Consider the following 24,302-nt stretch of genomic DNA (forward strand, 5'->3'; position numbering starts at 1 on the left):
GGGCAGGAGACTGGGGGTGTGGGAGCCACATGCCCTTCAGCTGGCATCCAAAACCTGCAGCGAAGAAGTCACTGAGTGCATGCGGCTGCTTCACTGTGCCTGCGCATGGGTGGCATTTCTGGGGTGTGGGGTGAGCTAACAGAGCCAGCCCCATCCCTGCATTGCCATTGAGCAGGAAGACTGAGTGTGATGGATGTGAGAGGGCTTCTCTGTCACTGGGCAGGAGACAGGGCTGAAGTGCTGGAGAAGGGAATTGGCCACTGGGGCAGAGCTGGCAAAGGGCAAGTTCCTCCCTTTGCAGATCCAAATATCTGTGGTGGAAGCAGGATAGTGCAAAATCAGGAAAGGCCACCAAGTCTTTCAGAGCAGGCACAGCTCTGCAGAAACTCATGGAGCAAGGTTCGGGAGCCCTCTCTTAGTAATAGCAAGGAATAATATTACTTGGCACAGCTCATTCTGGTTTGAGGAGGGAAATAAGACAGTTGGAACAGGTTGTAATTGTGATATTGGGATGGGTGCAGGTCCTTAGGGGCTGGGTTCTGGCCCCCAGCTGCTGGGGGGAGAGGGCTGAGTGCGCTCACAGCTGAGCCACAGACAGGAAGGGAAAAGTGACAGGGGTGGAAGGAGGGCATGTGAGAGGAGCAGAGAAATTAGGCTGGCAACATAGATAGAAACAGAAGGAAGAGAAGGGAGGGAGAGCTGCAGTTTGATGGTAGTACTAGCAAAAAGGAGGACGAAGCTCACTGATATTCATTTCCACTGGGTGGGTGGGAGTGGGGAAGAAGTGAGGCAAGAGAACGAAAGGAAGCAGGACAAAAGCGAGAGCCAAAGAAACAGGCAGGAAGCTGAGTGGATGGCTGTTTCTCATGGAATATTGTTACACTGAGAACACAAGTGCAGGGTAGCACCACTGCTGTCCTGGGTGCGAAGCCCTGCATGTGCAAGGGAGCTCTCGGCCAAGAGTTTCCAAAAGGACCGCTGACTTCAGCTTCCTCTACTTCAGGCTGGGGCTGCCCCAAAACCCTTAGAAAATTAAGATCTTCCACAGTTTTAGGGCCTCACTCAAGCATTGACTCTTTTGCCCATTACCCACTTCTGAAGTGACAGACATTTAAGGGGAGGGAGGTGATGTGACTGGGACACACAGGTGAAAGCAGAGTTTGTAGTAACGGACATTCCTGCAAAGATCAAAGAGCAACAACAGTGATTCTATGATTCTATGAACTGCCCTCTGCACAGATAGTCCCTCTCAAAGGATATGAGAAGAGTGGGCTCCTTTATTGCCCAGTTTATAAACACAGGTGAAAGTGGAATACAAATTTTCAGACACACTGGTGCATAAAATTACAGGATAAGGAAGAATGATACTTCTGTAACTAGCTGAGATTAATTGTGATGAACTGTGATTGCAGCTCTTAGTGTTTGGCTTTTAGCTTTACAAGACCCAGCCTGTACATTCAGATCTTAGGGGTCAAGGTGTGGCTGCTGCACAGAGCTGCAAAGGGCAGGGCTCTCCAGGAGACAAGGGTTGCCATCTGCAGCTGGCTCTGGCTCGTGGGGCCAGTCTGCTGGGTGGGTGGTAATGGTTGGAGATGTGCAGGGCTGAAACATGGCACCTGAGAGCACTGCGTCCTCTCCTGATGCCTTTCTCCAGTTTGGGCTGTGTCCTATAGCTACCAGCATGCAGGGCTCCTCACTGGAATCGCTTGCTCTGCCACATCCCTTCCAATGATGCATTTGCTAGCGTTGTTTTATGCTACATCATTTGATCGTCATCTGGGATTTGCACCTGGTGGCACATGGCTCTCTGGGGTGAAGCACGGCTGTGTGCTATGGGATGTGCTCTGCAGGAAGTGCAAGACGAAGAAGAGACAAACAGTGAACCATCAGTATTAGCTCTCTAGAAACATCACCTCTGGTCGAGAGGAGAGAGCTCTGGCTATAGGCTGCTCCTCTCTGAGAGCCTGGGCCAGAGTATTGCGTGATGGAGACAGTCAGTGATGTGGTGCAGGGTCAGCCGGGGGGAAGAGAGGTGCTGGGGTTCCTCTGCCGGGTCCTCTCCTGCGAAGCCACTGCAGAACCGGGGACAGCGGGCTGTGCCAGAGGGGCTGGAGGGATGGCATAGTGTGGGCAGCTACGGGGCAGGGCGAGGAGCTCCAGCTCTCCTCCTAGACAGCAGCGTCCGAGCCCCTGCCATTCAGGGACGTCTTCGGCTGGAGGCCATTCTTCTGCACCTGCACTTCCGTCCGGGGCTGCGTCATCTGCTGGAAACGCTGCTCGGGAACAAGGGGAGAGAGGGTGTAAGCTGAAGGTTGGGACCCCCAGTTCCCAGCCTTGGGGTGACCCCATTGCCAGCATGAGGGTACGGTGACGTGGCAGGGGATGCCCCTGCAGCACCACTCCGCCTCTGCTGCCAGGCCGTGTGAGCTCCCTGCTTTGGTGCTGGGCAGAGCACTTCTTCTTGAAGTGCAGGGATCACCTTTATAACATGGGGAAACTGCTACTAGGCAATGCCAGCTGCTGATGGGAGCAAGGGAAAGCTGTAAAGCCACAGACTTCAGAGCAGTGCCATTTTCCAAGCTTCCCCATTTTTGCAGCTATGGTTTCCTGTGAAATGTCATTAACAGGCTGCAGCACGCTGACAGGTCATGGGCTGTGCCTCTAATGTGGATCAGACCAGACCACCTGCACAAACCTTTGCACCAGCAGCGATTCCCACCGCCCTAAACTGATCAAATGAAAACTATAAAGAGCAGTAAAATGAAGCCAGAACCCAGGAAGATACAGAGGGGCAAGTCATTACTGGAAGCGTGCAGAGTGAGCATCGGGAGTGATGAATGCTTATGAGTCACTTTGCCGGAGTGGGACTGATGCTGCAAAAGAGAAGGCAGAGGAGGATAGAGCCCGACCTGAATAGGCATCGCTAAGCCAGGAAGAGGCTCTTTGCAGCAAAGGGAAACAAGCTCCAGCTCTCCAGCACAGCTGAAGTGGCTGTTGCTGGGTGAATTCCCTGAAACGATCACTGAGCTGTTTCTGCCATTCATGGTCTTTTCTTTTCCCCTCACATTCATGCTCAGTAGGATCAAAATGACTTGTAATCTTCCCTGTCTGTCAAAACCACTTTATTCAGCATTGGCATCTAATTTCCCTCCAGCTTCAGCTCCATTACAAACTAATCCAGGATCTGTGCATATAAGAGGCCAAAAATTCTCTCCGTCTCTCTGGCACACACACGCATATACACAAAAGCCTGCCTCCCTCCTGCTGCCATCTGCTGCTTCTTGCTGGATCTATGAGCACCAGGAGCAGAAGCCCTCGGCCAGAAGTGCAGGAGGGCCACAGGCTGGCTTGGCTCCCCCAGACGCCAAGATGTGTTGTCACATCCCTAACGGGAACAGGATTGAAAATATATCTGGTTGTTTGCCAAAATTCCCTTTTCCCCCTTTTCCAGTGCCTATTGTGAGGGGTTAAGAAGCCCTCTAGACATCTGAGATAGGCTCTACTAGTGGAACTGCAGCTGGCCCTCAACCCAGCATCACCCTAGTGGCTTGGCATAACACAGGTCTGAGTGCTACAGAACCTCAAGCTGCTCCCAAGACGAACGGCAAGAATCAAAAACTGAACTCAGATGAGAGATCAGAAACTGAAAGCCAATCTGAGACCCACTCCGATCCTGTAGCAAATCCCATCTAAATGGAGGGCTGGGGGAAAGGAAAGTCAAATCCACCCATGACCTGACCTCAGAGGCAGTGGGCCTGAAGCTGACCTCAGCCAAGCAGCTCTAGCCAAAGCATTTGGACTTAAGCATGACTCAAAATATGACATCCACGAAGTAAACTGGCAGGGTTTAGATGGCGCCAGCTGGCTGTTGGAGGCAGGCTGGGAAAGTCATAAATCAGCAGCACCCCTGCAGTGACTGCTCGCACCTGTAGCTCACACCAGACAGCATCCAGACGGGGACATCGTGCACAGTGCTCTCAAGATTGAGCGTCAACACTGTAAATAAGATCTCAACAGCAATTACCAGGTATGACATACAGAGACTCGTGATTCACTGCTGCATATAACCTTGCTTAAATCAAGAATAAAAAATATGTTTTAAGAAAGATCAAAGAGTTGTAGGTATTTTGGGATCTGCATAGAAGTCTGCCTTGCTTCTTATCCCCCTCGTACACTGCCTGCTGCTTGCAAAGCACACGTCAAAGGATGCTGTCTCCAACACTAGCAGGTCTTAGCTCTGAGTTATCTCAAGCTTCATGCTTGGAGGATGCTGATCTCTCTGCTGAGAAGAGCCAGGTAACTGTGCTCGTAGCCGGGGACCGCTGGGAACTGGGATTTCTCTGTGTTATAAAAACTTAAGGATTTCATCTTCACAGAAGAGGAGTGGCAAAGCCATGCATACCTGCCGGAGAGTCCCTGTTGAGGTGAAGAAGCTGTACAGCATGTATCCTGGGATCAGTACCATGGAGGACAGTGCCATGAGCCAACCAATACCTTGTCCCCACGCAGGATAGATGTACTTTCCCAGTGTCAGAGGGGTCATTTCCACCACACTGAATAAGAACACACCCTGGGAAAAGAACGCCAGCCATCGCAAGTGAGGACGTGCAAAATCAGAGAACATCCATTGCTTTTTCCTTCATCATCCTCTTGGTGCCATAGTTTTATAGCAATCCAACAGCTCCTTAACTATTTTAGAAGCTTTCAGCCCATTGTCTCTTAATTTTCTATCGTGTCTCCCCTGAATATCCCATGCTGAAAGCTGGAACTGGAATAACTCTGATTTCCTTCTTCACCAGACTGCTCATATAAGCAATTCCTAACCAAGTTGACAGCGTCTTCACAGCTGGCCTCAGGAGCCTTTAACTTCCCATCATTGGCCTTCTCACACCATTCCTTGTAGTACCACTGCTGGAAATGTGAGAACCAGCAAAAGCAAAACTGCTCCACCATGGGTTGTATTGGATTTGCTGGTGTCTTTTGCTCTGACAAGCCTATTAGGCACCAGGGCAGCAGCTGCAGTGGCTGAGAACCTTCTCTTCTAACAATAACAGCTTTTAAATACTTTTTAAATTATTTGCTTATCTCTTGACATCTCAGATAGAAGAATTGAGAACATCATTTAGATTAAATAATTAACTCTGAGGATTTTCTTATGCACAATTTCCAGCAGGTGCTTTGCCCACCCCAGGTATCTTGCAGTTATTAGGACAGTCTGATAATGGACTGAAAATGTAGTGTATCCCCTCCCACCCTTCCAAACTGAGAGGCCCTTCTGGATCCACTCCTGCAGATAGGACCCTTCCATTCTTACCAGGCAGACAAGAGGAGTGAAGAATGCCCAGCAGATTTTCCACCAGACACAAGGTTTGTAGCCAATCATTTCTTCAATATTCCTGTAAAATCTGTTCACACCTAGAAGAAGAAAAGTCCATGGAGAAAAGCATCCCATCTCGGTGCCCCTGGGCTTCACGTCTTCTTGTGACAGAGCAAAGGCCAGCCACAACAAGAGGGTGACAATGCTGTGGTGACAGAACTGTTATCTGGAGGGCTCAGGGATGGGGATACAAACACAGGGTCATCTTGAACGTTCCTGGCGTCTCAGGAGGGACTTAAAGGCAAGACCATAGGCATCTGCCAGTTAGTGTACAGGTCTTTGTGGTGGCCTGGGGAAGCGAGATGACAGCCTCCTGCTCCTGATTTTCTGGAATTATCAGCCTCAGCTATTTTCAGCTGTAAATCTTTCATTGCCTTCACTGTTGGATGCTTTTGAAAAATCTCACTTTGCCCGTGGAGACAAGAAAGAAACAAGGCCTCTTTTTGCTTACCATAACACCAAGAAATTGAGATGGTCTCAAAGAAGACAAGGAAGAGAAGACACATGCCACTGGCTGAGTAGTAATCAAACAGCTTGAAGACATAAATGCCACCCTGAGGAGACAAAGCCAGGGTCAAGGAGTTTAGTTATGGATCATGCTTGACAGTATCAGCCAGCTGCTTGAATTTCTACTATCTACATCTACTGGCTTTAATGTTAATTTTCCCAGACGGGAGAGCAGGCACTGCAATGCTTCCACTGGAATCAGGTTCCCAGCAGAAAAACTGATGTGCTCTTGAAGGTAATTAGCCAGCTTGTTCAGGTATGGCCAATGGTGAGTAGAAAAGCAGGGATTCATGAGGCTTTCTTACTTATCCCTGTTTTAGTTGGAGTCACCTAATTTTTGCACTCTGCCCCTTCCAGGAGTTTTGCTTCTTTGCTCCTCACAAATTTACAGACCACTCGGTCCTGATATCCACACACATAAACCTTGGATTCAGCCCAAGAGGTTCAGGACTCCAAGAAACTGGTCTTCTTTATGTTATCTTAACCCTCTGCACTACGTTTTACTTCAGCGTGGGCTTTGTTGGCCTGCGCCCTTGTTGCAAATAGTGAGAGAACACACCAGGCTGACTACAGAATGGCTGCAGCAATTATGGAGGCGTCACTTGAGAAGTGACAGCAATAATAAGCCCATTTGTCCAGAACTGGGATGGTTCCTACAGGTGCTGTCACTTCTCCTAAAGCCTTTGGTGCTACTGTGAAATGCACGGGTGACTGGACAGGTGCCAGGAATGGAGGTACAGGCATGGCTCTCTGTACCTGGGTGATATTGGAGAATCCGACGAGATAAGAGATGAAACAGACTATTGCAATGAAGATCTTCTTCCTGGCTCTCAGAATATGAGGATATTCATCCATCAGGGCGGTAACGAACCCCTCCACAGTGCAGAACTGAAGCAAAGGACACACACCAAGGAAACATCTGTGAGTATCTTAGCCTGACATCACCCCCACCTACATTTAACCCTGGTGTTGCCTCATTACTTTAAGTGTCATCTATAGACAGTAGAAAAGAAGGCTCTGCACAGAGCTGGCCTGAATCACCTTCTGAAAGTACCTCTCTCCCTTCACTGATTATACAGGGAATTAACACTGAGCTTAGATGCCTAAAATTAGCTGAAATACATCTCCACCTTTGCCTCCCTCTCAAGGGCCACCCCATTACTGCCCTGCTCCACAGCTCTGCCAGCCTCTCCATCACAGCAATGGCTCTGCTGCTGGGATATGTGCTTGTCCTTTCCCAGGTGTGCTCCTCTCAGCATATTGCAGCACTGCTTGTGCTGTTCAGTGATCTGAAGCACTCACTAAGGAGCTGCATCACCCACTGTCCAGTCCCACATGCAAGTGCATAACAACAACAACTCTGACTACCTGCTCCTTGAGTTTATTTCCCCCTTTTCAAGCACTGCATTAAAATGCATGTAGTACACTAAAAAGGCCATCCTCACAGCATGTCGCGATCTTTCTAGAGCTGTGCTATACCAGGCACAGTGAGTTAATGCTGTCTGTACCATGGTCTGCCCTATAACAAGTTGTATATGCGTGAAGCACATTCTTCTCTCCTATTTCCTCTTAGATTATGAGATTCACTTTCAGCTCTCACTCCTAGGAACCACTGGTAACATACAGCATTGAGAGCACATCTTGCCTGTAGCAAAACCACTGGGAGGTTGACGAGGGCAGCAAGCTACTGGCTTCCCTGGTCACCCTCAGTGAACATACAAACCAGAGCAATGGCAGTGACAGATGGATATCAGGGACTTCTCTGTCCCCAGGAGAGTGCTGTAGAAAGTGGGGGCATTTTTAGATTTAGATTTGAGACAAGAAGAAAGAAAACAATCAATAGAGGTGGAGGTAGAGATACACAGACTAAAAAGAGCAGCGGAGCACTGGAAAAATCTATGGAAGCAAAGCCAGTTGTCTGAGTCACTCCTGCTGCTGGGCAGGGAGGGCAGAGGAACTCACATCCTGTTGGCTTCTGGGGCACAGAGAGAGGCAAAGAGCGATATTCCTGCCCAGGGTTTTATCTCCACATGCTGCAGTGTGGAAAGCTGAATCCCAGAGAGCTGAGAGCCCAAGCTCAACTGCTTTGATTGGAATTTGTAATGAGCTCAGCCTTTTATGTTGGACTCAAGTGCTATTAAAGCATCCCTTGCCATTTGGGCATGGGTTAAGCTGCCTTTATACTCATTGTCAGTGAGCTCTTTGCCCCATCCCACTCAGCTCACTGTCTACAAGAGTCAGGACGGAGCTGGCACCACAGTGTGAAGCACCAGCATGACAAAACCACCCCTGTCGAAAGCTATTCCTTCCACATGGATGCACGGCCAGCACCTGACGCTGGGCAAGGAAGGGAGGGAAAAGGGCTGGGAGGGACTGGGGGAGAGGGTGGGTGTGAGGGGCTTCCAGCATGTAACGGGTAAAACAGGGAACCAAGCAGTACCATGCTGGTTTTTCTAGCCATAGAACTTCATAACTTTCTCTGGAAATGACCTCCTGTCGGCTTCATGCTGCAGAGGTGATGCAGCCATGGGGGCTGGAGGGGCTCTACTTCCAGCCTTGGGACTGCAGCTTCCTGTGTGGCCCAGGGTCTGACTTTCTCAGCCCACATACCTAAGCTTAGACACTCCCCAGGACAAGCAGGCAGCTGCAGGAAAGCTTGCTGCTTTCAGGAGCGAGGAGTGTCTGCTGATTGTTGGGCAGTAATAACATTTTTCTCCTACAGGCTTTATTTCCAATCACTTCTCTCTTTTTCCCATTTTGGTGCTTAATCACCATCACAAGCTGCTGGGTCAAATGACCTGGACTTGGCAGTCTCTCCCCCATCCTCACAGTGCTGGGGAGTGCTATTCCTCTTCGACCACACTAACCAGAAGGAGAACCCTGGCATGAGCAGTACCAGGACGGGGACCAGGACCTAAGAGCAGGTAAACCACAGCTGCCAGATGTGCAGCACGGGTTTCGCTGCTCTCAGCCGCAACTCCTCATGAATAACCTGCAAGAGGCTGTCTCACAGAGGACAGATGCAGGCTTGCAGTCACAAGGCTTGCTAGCTCCCTTGGGGAGAAAATGCCTGACCTGGAAACTGGTAGGTTAAAAGAAAGCATTAGCATGTTATGCAAGAGGGTCTAGACGCAAGAGAGCTAAAGCCAGAGTGGATCAGAGGCAGAGTGAACATTAAGGACCACAAGCGGCAAGTGGGGGCATAGGAGGGAAGTGCACACATCAATGTAGGTCACTGCTTGCGTTCAAGGCACTGCGGAGGAGATGAGCACAATGGTAGAGAGGCAGATGGAGCTGCACTGCTGAACTCTTTGCTGAGGCTCATGGACATGAGTGGACCTCCTTGCAGCACTGCTGAGGGGATGGGTCTCATCACTGCATCACAAACACAGACCTCAGCCTGACCTTCCCTTCCTGGCTGGGCTACTGTGCCCCTCAGGCCCCATGCCTGGAGGGTGGTGAGGGTCCCTGCTGTGCCCTAATGAAAGTGACTGCTCCTCATCTGCAAGTACCACAAACACTGTTTAAAATAAGCACATATCAAAACTGTCCTCCTTTTTTAAACAGATACTTCAGAACGCATGTGTAATTGCAGCCCTTGTGTGCATTGCTCTATATGCCTAAGCTGCTGTTCTGTAAACAGTGTGTGTGATCAACTCAGTGTGCCAGCACACATGCAGAAAGCTCCTTCCCATCTATTTATCTGCCCTTCTTTAAAAGCTTGTTTTCCATTTGATGCCTCCTTCCCCCGCTCCTCCTCCAGGCAGTGATAGCCCCCACAGACTGCCTGCCCTGCGAGATCAGCTGGCGGAGGGACGTGGAGAATTCCAAGTGGTATTTGAGAAGCAAATAAATTCCACACAGTGCTTTGAGGGCTTATTGTCATGTCTCAAACTATTTACTGGAGCAGAGCGAATAATCCATGGAGAGCGATTTTTTTTTCCTTTCTGTAAACGGAGCTTCTTTCGAAACATTTAGTCATTATTTGGAATTACTTGCCCAATAATGTCTGTGGCAATGCAGCCGAGAGCTGCAGGACATCTTTTTGTGGGAGTGTGCAGTAACCAACAAGCAAGTCTGATTGATTGGATTTTCTTGGAAACCACGTATGACAGGTCAGGGATATGCCTGAGTCTGATCAGGAATTAGATTTAGGTTTATGAAGGCTATGTGTAACCCAGGAGAGCGGCCATTTTGTGCTAGGGCTTTGCACAGCAAGGAAGGAGCATGTTGGCATAGGGAAGGACGTGACAGACCAAGCACAGACTTTTGAAGGAGCCAGAGGGGCTGCCGCACTGGGTAGCTACATTTAGTTTTTATCTGATAATTTAGCCTATCATCACTTGTTAAAAAATACAGAGCCTGTACAATTTTGTTCAGCAAGACTTGCCCAAAGCATGGCTTCTTTCCACCTGCTCACTATGAAGCCAGCCCAGGAGCTCAAACAGCAGAACGCTTCACCTCTGCTCAGGACTACGCTAGTTATTAAAAACAGTGCCAAAACACTGCACCAAACTGCTATTCCCACTGCTTCAGATGCTGCATCGCTGCTTTTCTTAGCGCAGCCTGTCAATGCCACAGCAGAGAGCTGTGGTGTGGTGGGAGACTGGTATGTGTTGGAGATTTTCTACCCCAGCCTGCAACAGTAAGCTGAAGTAATGGCATTCTCTTGGCTGTGCCTCACAGGAAATGCAGGCTGGTGAAGGTACTCCATGACACCTTAGGAAAACCAAAGCATCCCAAATTAGCTCCTCACAGAATACCAAGAAGCATAGTGACCACAAACTCTTACCAGGTAGATACAAAATCTGACAGTTAATACTGGTTTCCCTTAGTTCACATTCCTATTTCTAGGAGAACAGTTAACATCTTATTGGAACAAAACAGTAATTGCTTGAAAGATATATGTTTTTTCCCTTTCTCCCCTTTTCCCTGCCCCAAAGCATTTTGGCAGGGTTAGTTTCCCACTAGCTCCATTTAGAGCTTGCGAGCTATTGGGCAGCTCAATTGCCAGGGCCATTCAGCAAGACTGGGACATGCTGTGGCCATGCAGCAGCACCAACACTTCTCTGGGGCCCAAAACTGATCTAAATGGAGAACAGCTTTCCAAAGATCCTTTTGCAGGGAAGTGGTGATCTTCTCATAAGGCTGACTGGTCAGATACCACCCCACTTGCAGTATATGAGAAGAGCGCAGGGGTGACAACCACAAAAGAGAATTTTTCATGTGACAGAATCTGTGGAAAGACACTGATTCAACGTGCAGAAGGGAAAACTACTGTGACATCCAAAAATATCTTCGTATCTTACTCCCCCTTTTTCTCTGGGCTGTCTCACCTGACTATCCAGGCCCAGCATCATCAGCATAGAGAAGAAGAGGATCGACCAGAGCGGGGACAGGGGTAGCTGGGTGACAACCTGCGGGTATGCGAGGAAAGCCAGTCCAGGGCCTGCAGAAGTGAAATAAGAGATGAGTCCACATTCATGAAGTGTCTGGTGGAAAGGCAGAGTGATGTGCAACAGTGAACAGAAACAGTGATGGCAGTCAGGAACTGCAGGAAGTTACTACAGGAGATGTCATGCATGACATATCAACTGTGTTGGGTGCATAGGGGGTGGGATAGGAGGCAGCAGTGACTGAAGAGATGCTTTGCCTTTTCTCCTCCTGCCAGCAAGAAAGTCATCAAATCACTCCTAGCACTTTACTAAAAAAAAAAAAAAAACAGAAATTTGGTGCCGGTGTCTTCCCCCCTTCTTCCCCCCACCCCCATCACATAATGCTGTTGCTTGAGATAAAAGCTTTCCAGAGAAAGACAGCAATTTCAAAATATGTCTTTGGGCAAAAAGACAGTCTCATCTATGTTTAAAAAAATTATTCAGAGATAACAATTTCAAAATCTTGCATGGTAAAAGGATCCCAAGCTTTGATCACATCTACTGAGAACATAGGCAGTATGTGAGGAAGCAGCTATTCTCCAATAAAGGTTTCAGATAGCAAACAGACCAAATATTTCACTGCAGCCAAAGTACATAAAACCTCACCACTGAAGGGAGGTGGACGTTAGAAGGAGGCAGGAATGGTCCCTGCAGCAGGAATTGGCATGCAGTGAACGTCAGCTACAGGTGCTTTAGACCGCTCTGGGGTGGACGGCATACAAAGAGGACTGTGTGCTTGGTCATGGAGAAGAAAGGCCTGGGAGCATGCCACACTCATGGACAAATTTCTCTAAAAGGTTTCTGTTGCATTTGTACCTGGACTTGCTATTTTCATGACTTGTGGAAACTTCCCATGGTGGATCTTCAGGTGTGGGAAGTGATATTGGTTACACCGATACACATGCTGTCATTATATCAGTGCCAGAGAATCTGGCCCTCTACACATGCACAACATATAAAGGTCTCCCAGGAAAATACTAAGATCTGACTTCTGCATTTTAACTCCTGAATAACAATGCAGAGAGATGCAAACCCTAAGAGGTGATGTTGGGGGATCAGGGAAGGAAAAAACTTTCTGAGTCTCATTGGCAGTGCTGCCGTGTTTGCTCACCTGAGGAGGCCAGCTCTGAAATTGACTTCTTTGTGATGTGTGACATGAAGCCAACGATAGAGAAAATAACAAATCCAGCAAATATGCTCGTGGTGGAGTTTATGCAGCAGACAATAATGGAGTCTCTGGAAGAAGAAAGGAAGAAAAGAAGCCACTTTCAGGTCCCTACCAAATAGATGAGGAAATAAGGGTGGGCAAAGAGAAGGCTAAGCCTTCCCCACTAGGGAGGTGGCAGCGTGCCCCTCAGCTGCTTAGTGACAGAGATGGACAGCAGAGGCCAGGCACCCAGACTTGCTGTGATGCCTCTGTCCCTGCAAGAGCTCAGGGCAGTGGCAGAGTGGGGCTCTGCTGGCCACGTGATGACAGTCACAATACATGGTTCTTTACTGCTCCCACCACAAAAGCCCAACAGAGCCACGAAAACCCAACAGACCTGTAGACGTTGTTGTGGAAAGTGTTGTAGCTCCCTAGTGCAATCAGGGATCCCAGCCCCAGGCCATAGGAGAAGAAGATCTGTGTGGCTGCATCCATCCAGACCTGCAGAGAAGGAGCCAGCTTTGTGTCTGTCCTCCACCATGCAGTCAATTTGGTGGACCCAGCATGCCACTACCCAGTGTCTGGTCCGGTCCATCTCTCTCTCCCTACAGGGGCTGATGACCTGCTGCACAGGGCCAATGTGGGCTGCAGGCCTGCGAGCTTGGCCATCCAGCAGTGGGGTGGTCAGGAAATGAGACATTTCCAAACCAGAGGGAAGGCTCCTTTGTTGGGGTAATTTCTCATCCCTCATGGACAACATCACCTGATTACAACAGAGATGCTGCATGGCTTTCCACTTGCAAACAACCTGAGTTTTGTCTCAAACTGTGGGGGTAATGACTACCTGAGTGGGGAAGATATTCCTTTTCGGTTTTAGTTCTCCATTAAAACATTGAAGAGAACACTGATGTGGAGATAGCTCGGTGTCAGAACTACCAACAGGACAGCTACAGCCAGGCAACCAACCTCGGAGTCAGAGAGCTTCCTGAAGTCAGGTGTGAGGTAGAAGAGGATGCCCTCCTTGGCCCCAGGCAGCGTGACTCCCCGAAAGAAGAGAATGAACAGCATGAAGTAGGGGTAGGTGGCTGAGAAATACACCACCTGCGAGAAATGCAGGGGGAAAGATACCGTCAGTCATTCCTGCCCACAGTGGCACTGCAGCCACTGTGTACCCCCACCTTTGAGGGAAAATAAGGTCCCCAAGCACCGCTGCTCATGGCTGAGCCTGTAATCACAAGGAAAGCAGCCTGCACAGCCCCCAAAGGGAAGAAATCGATCAACATCCTCCTTGCGTAGGAGTGGGAGGTGGAAAACACAAGTAACATTTCTGGCTGTTTCTCTGTGCCAAAGACAAGCAAGAATGCACTAATCGCAAAAGTAGCAGGCAAAATTCTGGATGGATTGCCCAAAGACAAGGGGATTGCAGAGGGATAAATTTAGTCCACAGAAGTAATCCCTTTAAGTCATCACATCCTTATTTTGCAGAGCTAAAGCCAGCAATCCACTAGTCCAATGCATCAAGTCACATTAGCTCTCTTGACTCCAACTCTTCAGAGAATCGCGAGCACATGCCATCGCTCAACAGGTAACGGCAGTCACTGGGCCTCTGCTGTGACTGCATAAAAATACCCCATCTGAGAACCCCTAGGGGAGTCAACGGTTGAGGTGACCTCCCTCTAAAGTGCTTCTTTCTGATCTTCCCTGTAGATTATTCCTTTCATAATGCTGTCCCTCTAACATCATGCCGTACTCTAAATAACACACCTCAGTATCTCAGCATTGCCATTTCAATAAATTAAGCAATTGCCTCTCATCAACTGTGCTGGTCTGAAATGCTATGCACAGTGAATAATCATATGCTTCTGATCCATAGGTATCCCACCAATACCTAAAGGGCAGCAGAAAAATTTTCTAAAGAGACAGGGAGTGCTTTTCAGCCTCTTTTTCAAGATACGTTATTTTTGTAAGGTGGAGTCCAGAATAGACCTCATCATCTCAAAGAACTGTCCTGATGCAGGTTAACATCAAACATCTCTGAAAATCTCTTCCCCAAATCTTTGGAGGGACTGAGAACATGGACCCGTGAGTTTGCAGGGAAGAATTAATCTCTATGCTTAGATTGAAAGTTACTGTGAACGTAGTAGCAATTTTTACAGCCATGCAAGGTAAATGTCAAGAATTTAATAGCATCTACTGCAATTCAGCCTTGAAGCACCATAACATTAGTTACAGACACTCAGACTAAATTGAGTCTGGAGGACATTTTGACAGCACCGAACCACGCGTTCCTCATGCCATACCTTGCCCGTCCACTCCACGCCCTTCCAGATGGAGAAGTAGACCAACACCCAGGCCAGGGCCAGCGTGCCGGCCAGGGGCCAGCGGACAGATCCAGGCTCTCCCAGGCCCCCGGACATCTGGTGCATGTTCCTCCTGAGGTGGGAGAGGAGGTGTTAAGGGGAAGTCTGACCCTCGGGGCATAAGTCCTGGAGATCTCAGTGGTGGCTGGAGGGCGAAGGGCCAGATGCAGACATGCACAAAAGCCCACAAAATCCTACAATGACCCGAGGCACATGGTGAGGGGTTAAGGGGAGGAGGACAGATGCGGTGAGGCCATTACTCTCCCTTCACCAGACATGCAGCTGCACAGTGCTCCCTATCCCATGCCCACCCCAGCTGGTGGCCAGTTCTCCAAGGTTAGAAGTTGACAGGGAGGGCAGCAGCCCCCACAGGCAGGCAGGATGGCTGCAGTGGGGAGAAACCTGGTGTAGGCAGGCTGTGACATACTCCCAGAACTCAGTGACAGCGCTGGTGAGGTTGGTGGTGTCATCCAGGGAGTAGTTGGAGAAGCAGCGATCGGTGTTCCAGGAGTTCCCACAGCTCTGCCACGGCAGGTCCTGGGAGCATGGCTGTTGTTAGTGTCACATCTCCAGCAAGGAGTGAAACCTGCCTTCTTTTAAACTACAGACAGGTTGTTCTTGCAAAGGGGACGGGTGGCTCATCTGGATGAGCAGAAGCCTTGCAGCCAATGGCATTAAACGGTTTTCCAAAATAATTATTAAGCGTGAAGCAGACTTTTCCAGGAAATAATATCAAGACATGATTAGGGCAATGTCATAGCTCTAATAAAATGTAGCAGTTCCCTGGATAGTAAGCTATTTCCAATTAACTGTTGGTAATTAATAGCTACTAATTAAAATAGCTACCAAGGGATATTGTGTTTAGAATCACTACAGCTTTTGGCTAGTTTCACAAAACAAGTGGTTGGAGTTTCCTGCACAAAGAACAAACACTGATTCATTACTTATCTCCCATTCATATCAAGCCCCAACATGTGAAAAGCAATGTAGCACTGAGAATTGGAGGCTAAGAGTCTGTCCATACAAACAAACTATTGTAACATAAGCTTGGGAGTAAATATAAAGCACTGTAGCTATTTCATGCTGTCTCCTCCCCTGGTTTTAAGCATTACAGAGGAGTTCATGGATATTTTTATGCCATGGCTAAGAGCATGGTAGCAGTGCATTGCTGCAGACTGAACACAGTTGTCTCTGGAGCTGCAAGCAATGAAGCCGCGGTGTCACAGGCTGTATGAGCACACAGGCAACTTGCCCGTGCCCCTTAATGCCCAGCACAAGCAGCTCACATACATCCCTGCACACAGCAGTCTTGTCTCCCAAGCACAGTGAAGGCACGACCAAGACATGTAGATGGATGCAGAACGGCTATTCTGGATGATTTCCCTTCGTAGATAAGGCATTGGGCTCCAGCTTGACGAAGCCTTTGAGAATATGTTTGCATCCTTTTCTCTCCATACATGAATACAGACTCTTTTAAAAATACTACCTGTGTTTTAAGTGCTTTGTGACATCAGAGCCTGCAAGGAACATCCTGGGTTGGCAGAAGGGCTGTGAAGGGCAGTGGCCCCCCAAGCTATTTGCATCCATCCTGTGATTTTGCTGTGTACTTGCTAATTGCACTGAAGGAAATGCAGTGGCTTGAGCAGAGCCGCAGAACAGCCCTTCAACCAAGTGCCTTGCACGTCAGAGATGCGGCACAGCTCTTCCAGGAGGGGCGGGCATGAGGACGTTTTGTTGCTGCTCTATTTCCTCTGGATCTCAGAGGACAGAAGCTGCAGCAGTCAAGCTGGGTTCCCTGTTCAGGTTCAAAATACTCCTACTCAGGTTTAGGAGGGGCATGGAACAGATGTCAGCCTAGCTCTGTGATTGGCACCTTTCAGGAGCTATCCGGTGAAAGCAAAGGCTGTGACCCAACACCTGTAGCTGCCTGTGGAGACACCAGCACTGTTACCAGCCAGGTCTGGGACACCTGAACAAACCAAAGCTGCATCCTAAAATGCATCTTCATGGAGTGAGAAACTGTTCCCCAGAAAGCAGGGAGTAAGGACTACACAGCCAATGCCACACCATAGAAGAGTCTGTGACTCACCGCAGTGAAAGAGTTGAAGAGATAGTAGAGAGACCAGGCGATGATGACAATATAGTAGATGTTCAGCCAGAAGGAGAGAACCACAGCTGCCAGCCCCACTCCTGCAAAAGAAGGCAGAGAGCAGCATCAATCCAGGCGAAGAGGAGACCTTATCACTCTCTATAACTACCTGAAGGGAGGTTGTAGTGAGCCATGGGTCGGCCTCTTCTCTCTTGTAGAGAATGACAGGATGAGGGGGAATGGCCTCAAGTTGCACCAGGGGAGACTCAGGCTGGACATTAGGAAATACTACTTTTCTGAAAGAGTGGTCAGGTGCTGGAATGGGCTGCCCAGGGAGGTGGTGGAGTCACCGTCCCTGGAGGTGTTCAAGAAACGTTTAGATATAGCATCGAGAGACATGGTTTAGTGGTGTTATATTGGTGGTGGGTGGATGGTTGGACTGCATGATCTTGTAGGTCTTCTCCAACCTTGCTAATTCTATGATTCCGTGATTCTATGGTGCCCAGGTAAGCTCCTGGGCATCACAGAAAGTTTTCTGGCAGAGCCAGAAAAAGGGCATTTTTATCAGTGTGGCACTTAGCACAGACACACTGTGCCCTCAAGAGAGCTTCTCACCCACCCATTTCCACCAGGTGAAGATATCAGTATGCTGGATTGCTCCTTATAAACAGGATCTTATCACTTCCCCAGATTTTAGGGGTCAAGGACAGGGGAAAAAAAAATGCTCCTGAGCTGCCCCCCCCAACCCCAGTCCCCAGGGCTTTGCTTCCCAAACCATTGGAAGCTCTTTGTAGGCATGTACCACCACCTTCACAAACTTACAGTGCAGTACCTTTAAACATGGGTGCTAACTTCCAGACTCCCAGTCCGCCCACAGAGGTGTACTGGCCAAGAGCAGTTTCCAGCAGGAATAGGGGAATCCCAGCAAACACCAGCGTCAGGAAATAAGGGATGAGGAAAGCCCCTGAAAGAGCGAGCAGTGTTACCAGATGGCTCCCTGTTTCTCCATCAGTGTCCACGTGACGATGAGCAGGCTTGCTCAGAGGTAACAGCTTACAACTGGGACTGGTGCACTTGGAAAGTCTCCCGCTGAGATCACCACTGCCTTCCCCTGCTGTGCTCATACCACTGCGGATATCTTTCTCTCATATATACATACATACATCATAACTAGCGATACCAGCCTCACTTATCTGATAGATACTTGGGTGCTGCTAAACACAGTGTGACAACAAAACCAAACACTCAAGTGCTGACACTGGTAGCTTACTCTCATTGAAGTTCTGCCTTACCTGCAGTGGTGCCTTCACCTTGAGGAAATTGACATAGAAATATCCAGCATTGGCACTGTTTTCTCTGTTCACAGCTGTTTCAGTCTTTTAGGGAATCTATGACCAAAACCATATTTGCTCTTGTAACAGTCCCATGCACCTCCCCACTCTTCCCCTAGGATTTATCCTTAAAGTTACCAGGGAAAACATTATTCCTATGGATCCTACAGAAGACATCTTGTCACTAGAAGTACAGCCATCCAGCAGATGGATTACTTGCACCCCAGTATGAGAAGAACAAACACAATAGGTGAGCCTCGCCATGCAATTTGAAGGCTGTACATGTTCAGGTCACTCTGACTTGTAGGACTCAGCACAAAGCTCATTTTCCAGCTGCCTGGTGCATGTGCTGGAGCCTGTCATTTTCCCTGAGGAAAGTCTTGCAAAAGATCCTGGGAGGGGAAAAAGGAGACATTCCATTTGTGCAGCAGCAGCTGGCCAGGTGCAGGGTGGCACTGGCGTCTGCACTCTCTAGAGGGCCCAGCTGTCAGTCCGAGTCTTCTTCTCCAAGTATTAGTGGGAAAGCAAGTATGGAGCCAGCCAGCGGAGCTGCCCTGCAGAGCCCTGCCAGGCTCGCCCAGCTGCTCTCTGTGGGCAGGAAAGCAGTGAGGCTGTGGCAGCCACTGGCTTGGGGGCACCCAGCTGAGGACGCCTGCATGTCAAGCTGGGAGTGAGCCCAGCTGGGAGAGGCAGGCATCAGCACCCAACATGGGACTTGCTGGAAGCTACCATGCAGAGGAGCTGGCAGTGGGTGGTGGCAAGGAAACATGCTGCGGGCCAGCAGCTCGGCATCCATAAGTCTGAATTGCAAGCTAGCATGCAACCCCAGGCTCCTGCCTCTGATAGCAGCCTGGTGAGGGGGAGCCAACAGCTTTGAGTGTGGCAGTGGGATGGACACTGCCCATGGGCCAGGTTCAGCCCTAGGGGGCTGTGAGGAAGCCATAGGCCATGGATGCTGCCTTGGTGTACAGCTATGGCAGAGTGAGCTTGGTGAGGACACAGTGCTTGGCTGGCTCCTGCACAAGCAGCTCATGAAATTTGGCCGCTCACCTGCTGGACCTGCATTTTTTTTTTTATTTATTTTTTAAATCTACAGCAGGCCAGAAAAGATTTGCGAAAGATTTTATTAGACTATTGAGAAAAACAAAAACATAACAAACCCAAAACTCTTAAGCCCAGGTAAAATTCTGGCTTAACCACAAATCCTCTGGAACAGGGACATATCTACCAGCCAGGCTGCAGCCTTGAGCTGAGGGCTATTGGCAGCAGTGGTGCTGCTCTGGAGGGCCAGGTCCCTCAGCAGACTCTAAGAACACTCCCAGATGTGATATCAGTTCAGATATTTGTACTTAAAAACTATGTGCCTGGCCCCACATCTCTCTGTGGTTTTCAGCTCTTATGCCATACAGGGAGGTGTAGCAGTCAACCCTTAAACCAGCAAACACTGCCCACGGATGAGGAGCTGAGCATCACAGGCTGCTATGTGCCTTTTCTTAGCATCTCAAAGTGCTAATGAGAAGTGTGTGGTGCTTATTTAAAGAAACATTCCTCTCAAGTTATTGAAGCTCAGGATCTGATAGACAATTTTTAGCACCTTCTGAGCCACATTCAGAGTCAACTTGGAGTCCAAATTCCTGTTGACATCAGAAGGACAGCACAGGGCTGAATGTTAGTCATTGCTGGGCACACGCATTTATCAGCATGCAGAGCCAGCAAGGAGCCAGGCATCTCTTAGGGTGGTGCCTGCTCTGTGCGGCGGATGGGGCTCATGGAGTACCCAGGGTGAATATCCCCTAACTACACGCCCGATTTATAATGCAGAGCAAGTGAGCCATGAGCTGATACAATGTGATGGCAGTAAGCAAGGCCACGGTATTTCCATTCTGTCCAATTGGCCTGCGCGTAATGGAAGCAGCCCACAGCCTGCACCCCATGCAGTTCACATGCAGGATGCTAAAATTAGCATCCCACCCTCTGCACGCTCCACCAGGGCCGTGCCAGGCGCTGCCCGCCAGCTTGCCATCAGATGCAGCACAGCCCTTCCTCATCGCTCCCTACTGGCAGCTAGTGACGTTCGTGTGCGTCACTTCTGTCCCTCACAGGCACCAGCCGCTCGCTGCTCCTCATTGCTGGCTGTGGGAACAGCCAGAGCAGGCCAGGGTAAAGGGAACTAGAGGTGCAGGCTGCCACCAGCTGCACGGCCCAGCAGGTGAGGTAGGGATGAGAGCAGGGGTACCATTTCCCCCATTTCACCTGACCAGCATTTTTGCTGGCAGCCATCTGGTCCCTCAGTGTGCCTGCAGCTGCCAGGTCAGAAATTACCCCCTGTGCCATTCCTATTGCTAATTACAGCATTTCACACCTCCGCAGCATGGTCCCTCTTAGGATCTCAGCTGGTTTTATAAATAGGATTGATTTATCTCAAATAAATCTCTCCTCTAATTATAGGTATCACCATCCCCAACTTCAGGCATGAGGAGACAAGCAGCACGGATGCAGGATGTCTGAGATTGTGCAGCCATCACAGAGCAGGATGGACTAAATTTGAGCAAACATGGTACCAGGTATGGGTACTGGAGACTGGCTGGATAAATACAAGAAACTAGCATCATGGCTCTGGCAATGGCAGGGAGGGACAGCATAGGTGAGCTGAAGAGATGAGAAGCAGTCACAAGAGCCATGGAAGAAGTAGGTTTTGAAAACAAAATCTGAGGCAAAAAGAAGAGGAAAAGATATGAAGAACAGGAGACACTCAGAGCTGCGTGAATGAATATGATCCCCATGTTGGAAAAGACTGCTTCTCCAACATGGAGGTCATAGTCATTCATGCTTAATTGTCTTTTCCAACATTAATGGTTCTGCAGTTCCATGACAGGAACTCTAGGAAAGCAAACACCACCATGGGAAGGCTGACATGACAATAGAGTTTTATGTACAGTCTGAAAGGTGAGGTGAAGGAATTCAGACTGGTGGGAAAGTCTGAGGAATAGCTCAAGGAAGCGAGCAGCATGTTAAGGAGGGAGGGAAGGTTATTTTACTAATAGGCAAAAACACTGAGAGAGACAGGTGTGGGGGAGAAGAGCTGTCCGCTCTGCTGATGTCAAAGCAGCTCATACTCCCCTCCACAAAAGCATCTCTGTGATGATGCTGAAGAAACAGCATTGTTTTACAGAGGAAAGCACAAGGGTGTGTCTTATGACTCAATCCAGGTCATGCAGAAAGTCCAAAGCTAAGAGGGAGCTGAACTTCCAGCTCTCTTGATTTCTATCCCAGCACTATTTCCACCTGACCACTAGCTGCTTGCACAGACCCACACAACCCAGAGCCTGTCCAAGGAACACAGCTGCTCAGAAGCAAGCAAAGGTATTGTATGTTCCTCTCACTGTAATGAGGTAATGTGATGGAAAACACAACAATAATGGTGAAGTGGCAAAGACCTAGGCTACAGCAAATGAGGACAATGCCAAATGCAACAGCTGGGAATGCAGAAAGAAAAATTTCTTACCTCTAAAGGGCCCCAGACAGGCAGAGATCTCCACCAAGATACCTGGGCCTCCACTGCCAACCCTTAAATGAGGCCTGGGAAGGGGTTGATCCTGGCTCCACCCCTTCTGGTCACTCAGGTACATTGCTTGCACCTGAGCTCCCCCGGGTTGGCCCTGCCTTCCCACCAGGTACTCAATCACTGGTTCAAGCCACGACTCAGCATTTCCACTACACTCACCTCCTCCATTCTTGCCGCAGAGATATGGGAAGCGCCAGACATTGCCCAGCCCAATAGCATAGCCCACACAGGACAGCAGGAAATCAAACCTCCCCTTCCAAGAGCCCCTGTCTGGGATCTTCTTCTTCTTGGTGCTTGGGGCCTCAGGGGCGATGGGCTCTGGCTCCTCCAGGGCTGCCTGCTTCACCTCGGAGGGAGAGCTCAGCTCCACAGAGGTGTTGTCCATCTTGCCCATGGTGACTCAGATGTACAGCTGCTCTTGCTCAGGGGCTGGAGGAGCAGAAAAGGCAGCCTTGGCCCTGGTGAAACTCAGATGAAACTGGAAGTGAAAAGAAAGCAGAGAAAGAAATTACCCTGTGTCAGTGTGTCAGGCTCAGGGTAGGGCCTCACTTGGCTGAAGTGGACTCACTGGATAGACTCATGCACGCTAGAGCAGCCTCCCTGCTTTCCCCTGAGGTAAAAGACAGGTCTGGCTCTCATTCACTCTCAAGCCATTATCTGGAAATGTGAATTTAAGCCTCCACCAGGGGCCATCACTGTGACCAGCGCTGCAGTCTGCCAGAGAAGTCTGTTGACAAATACATTCCCAGATGCACAAATCAGAAGTAAATATCAAGTGGGTATATCAGGAAACAAAGCAATGCTATGAAGAGGTGGCATTCCCTAGCAGTTAAAACTGGCCCTACTTGAGCTACTTATTCTTGCTAGCCTCATTGCCTCAGCAAACAGTACCCATTTGCCCTGCAGGATGCTTGTGAGTTTCTAAATTTTTTTGAACAGAGATGCCCTCCCAAGCCCAAGCTAAATGACAGCATAATCTTCTGTTTACTCCATGACTACAGCAAATGGATTTCCTTCCTCTACGGAATTTGTCATGGAGGTTAGAAAAACTATGCCAATTACAAAGAAAATAACTGTAATTCATTCTGCTATAATTCATTCTGCTACATCAAGAGAATACTCCTAGCTCCTAGGATAAAGGCTGTAACCAAAGCCTTTTGAGCTTCAAAGCCAGCCTGGAGATGCACGGCTCCTTTAGCCCAGGGGTGGTTGCAGGTAAGCCCAGCAGTAAGTGACAGCACACAGATGCCTCATAGGGAGAAGAGACAGTTTCAAATAGCCCATGACGCAGATGCCAGAAGAAAGCATTTCTGGACACCCAGCACAAAGACTAATGGATCTCCATTTCCGTCTTACACATCGTAATAACACTGTCACACCAACTCCCAGCTCCTCAGTAAGGCAGGGAGGAAAAAGATTATATGGAGCATGTAGGAGGAAAGTAAAATAAAGACAATTTATAAATCAAAACAGAAGAAATAGCACCAAAACCCCTGGGAAGAATTCAGAGCTGGGCTAAGTCAGGATAATTAGCTATGCCTGGAGACATAGCAAATTAGGCTCAGCAGAAACCATTTTGACTCTTTCTTTTTTTTTTCTGAGACAAAAACCAGTAGGTAAGCTGTTATCTTAATATATATATCCCGCTCTCCCTGTGCTCTTTTCATCTGTTCTTGCTGCCACAGCTCGGTAGCAATACTGTACCTAAGTGATAACACTCCATATTTCATGTATTAGAGGTTAGGATGATAGAGGAGCAGCAGACCATACTGGCAGTTTCTTCCAACCTGAGAAGTGAGTTCCATCACCTCCAGCTCAGGAAAAATAAATTCTGCCAGTCTTTAACTAGGTTTATAGATGTTTCCCTATAGCCAAGAGATAGCATGAAAATAGTGAAATGAACCTAGTGAAGGTCCATCCTACCTCCTGTCCTGTGTCTTACAGTGGTGGATGATTACACGAAAGATATAGGACCACAAGAAGTTTGGAGTGATGTCTCTGATAGTGTATCCAGCTTCCTGAGCTAGGTTTTGCACCTGCATTTTTAGGTTTAATCGAGTCTGATGCATTTTTCTTCCATCAGACCTCTGTCAGAGAGACATCTGTCAGAAAGACATTTAGCCCTGGGGCACATCCTTTTCTACCCTTCCCTCACCATTGCACACATTAATCAGTGAGGGGTATGAGCAGTGGCACATGTAACCTCTCTTGAGAAAGCTCTGAATAGCCTCCCGGCTGTGGGTGACCATAGGATCATAGAATCATTAAGGTTGGAAAACACCAAGATCATCCAATCCAACCACCAATCCATCAACCCACTAAATCATGTCCTTCAGTGCCACATCCACACAGTTCTTGAACACCTCCAGGGATGGTGACTCCACCACCTCCCCGGGCAGCCTGTGCCAGTGCATCACCACTCTTTCTGAGAACAAATTTTTCCTAACACCGATCTGAACCTCCCCTGGTGCAACTAAAAACCATTCCCTCT

General features: G+C 48.9%; 1 protein-coding gene across 4 annotated transcripts; it reads right to left on the reverse strand.

Annotated features, from left to right (window-relative positions):
- On the reverse strand, positions 1,260 to 22,386 carry LOC110395288 (sodium- and chloride-dependent GABA transporter 1-like). Of its 4 annotated transcripts, XM_021389474.1 has the most exons (15): positions 21,752 to 21,780; positions 18,208 to 18,303; positions 17,748 to 17,879; positions 16,916 to 17,016; positions 15,254 to 15,363; positions 14,767 to 14,899; positions 13,433 to 13,567; positions 12,864 to 12,967; positions 12,431 to 12,555; positions 11,221 to 11,333; positions 6,641 to 6,772; positions 5,829 to 5,931; positions 5,315 to 5,415; positions 4,403 to 4,570; positions 1,260 to 2,273 (listed from the first exon to the last, which is right to left on the reverse strand). In XM_021389474.1, exons 3-15 carry the CDS (start codon positions 17,755 to 17,757, stop codon positions 2,169 to 2,171), a joined length of 1,440 nt encoding a protein of 479 aa, XP_021245149.1. In that variant the 5' UTR covers positions 17,758 to 17,879; positions 18,208 to 18,303; positions 21,752 to 21,780; the 3' UTR covers positions 1,260 to 2,168. The 4 variants fall into 4 exon arrangements, with proteins under 4 accessions (XP_021245149.1, XP_021245132.1, XP_021245142.1 ...); XM_021389457.1 differs by lacking the exons at positions 18,208 to 18,303; positions 21,752 to 21,780 and adding an exon at positions 21,971 to 22,367; XM_021389467.1 differs by lacking the exon at positions 18,208 to 18,303 and having other exon boundaries at positions 21,752 to 21,808.

The sequence above is a fragment of the Numida meleagris genome, chromosome 1 (assembly GCF_002078875.1).
Source record: "Numida meleagris isolate 19003 breed g44 Domestic line chromosome 1, NumMel1.0, whole genome shotgun sequence".
NCBI classification, from domain to species: domain Eukaryota; kingdom Metazoa; phylum Chordata; class Aves; order Galliformes; family Numididae; genus Numida; species Numida meleagris.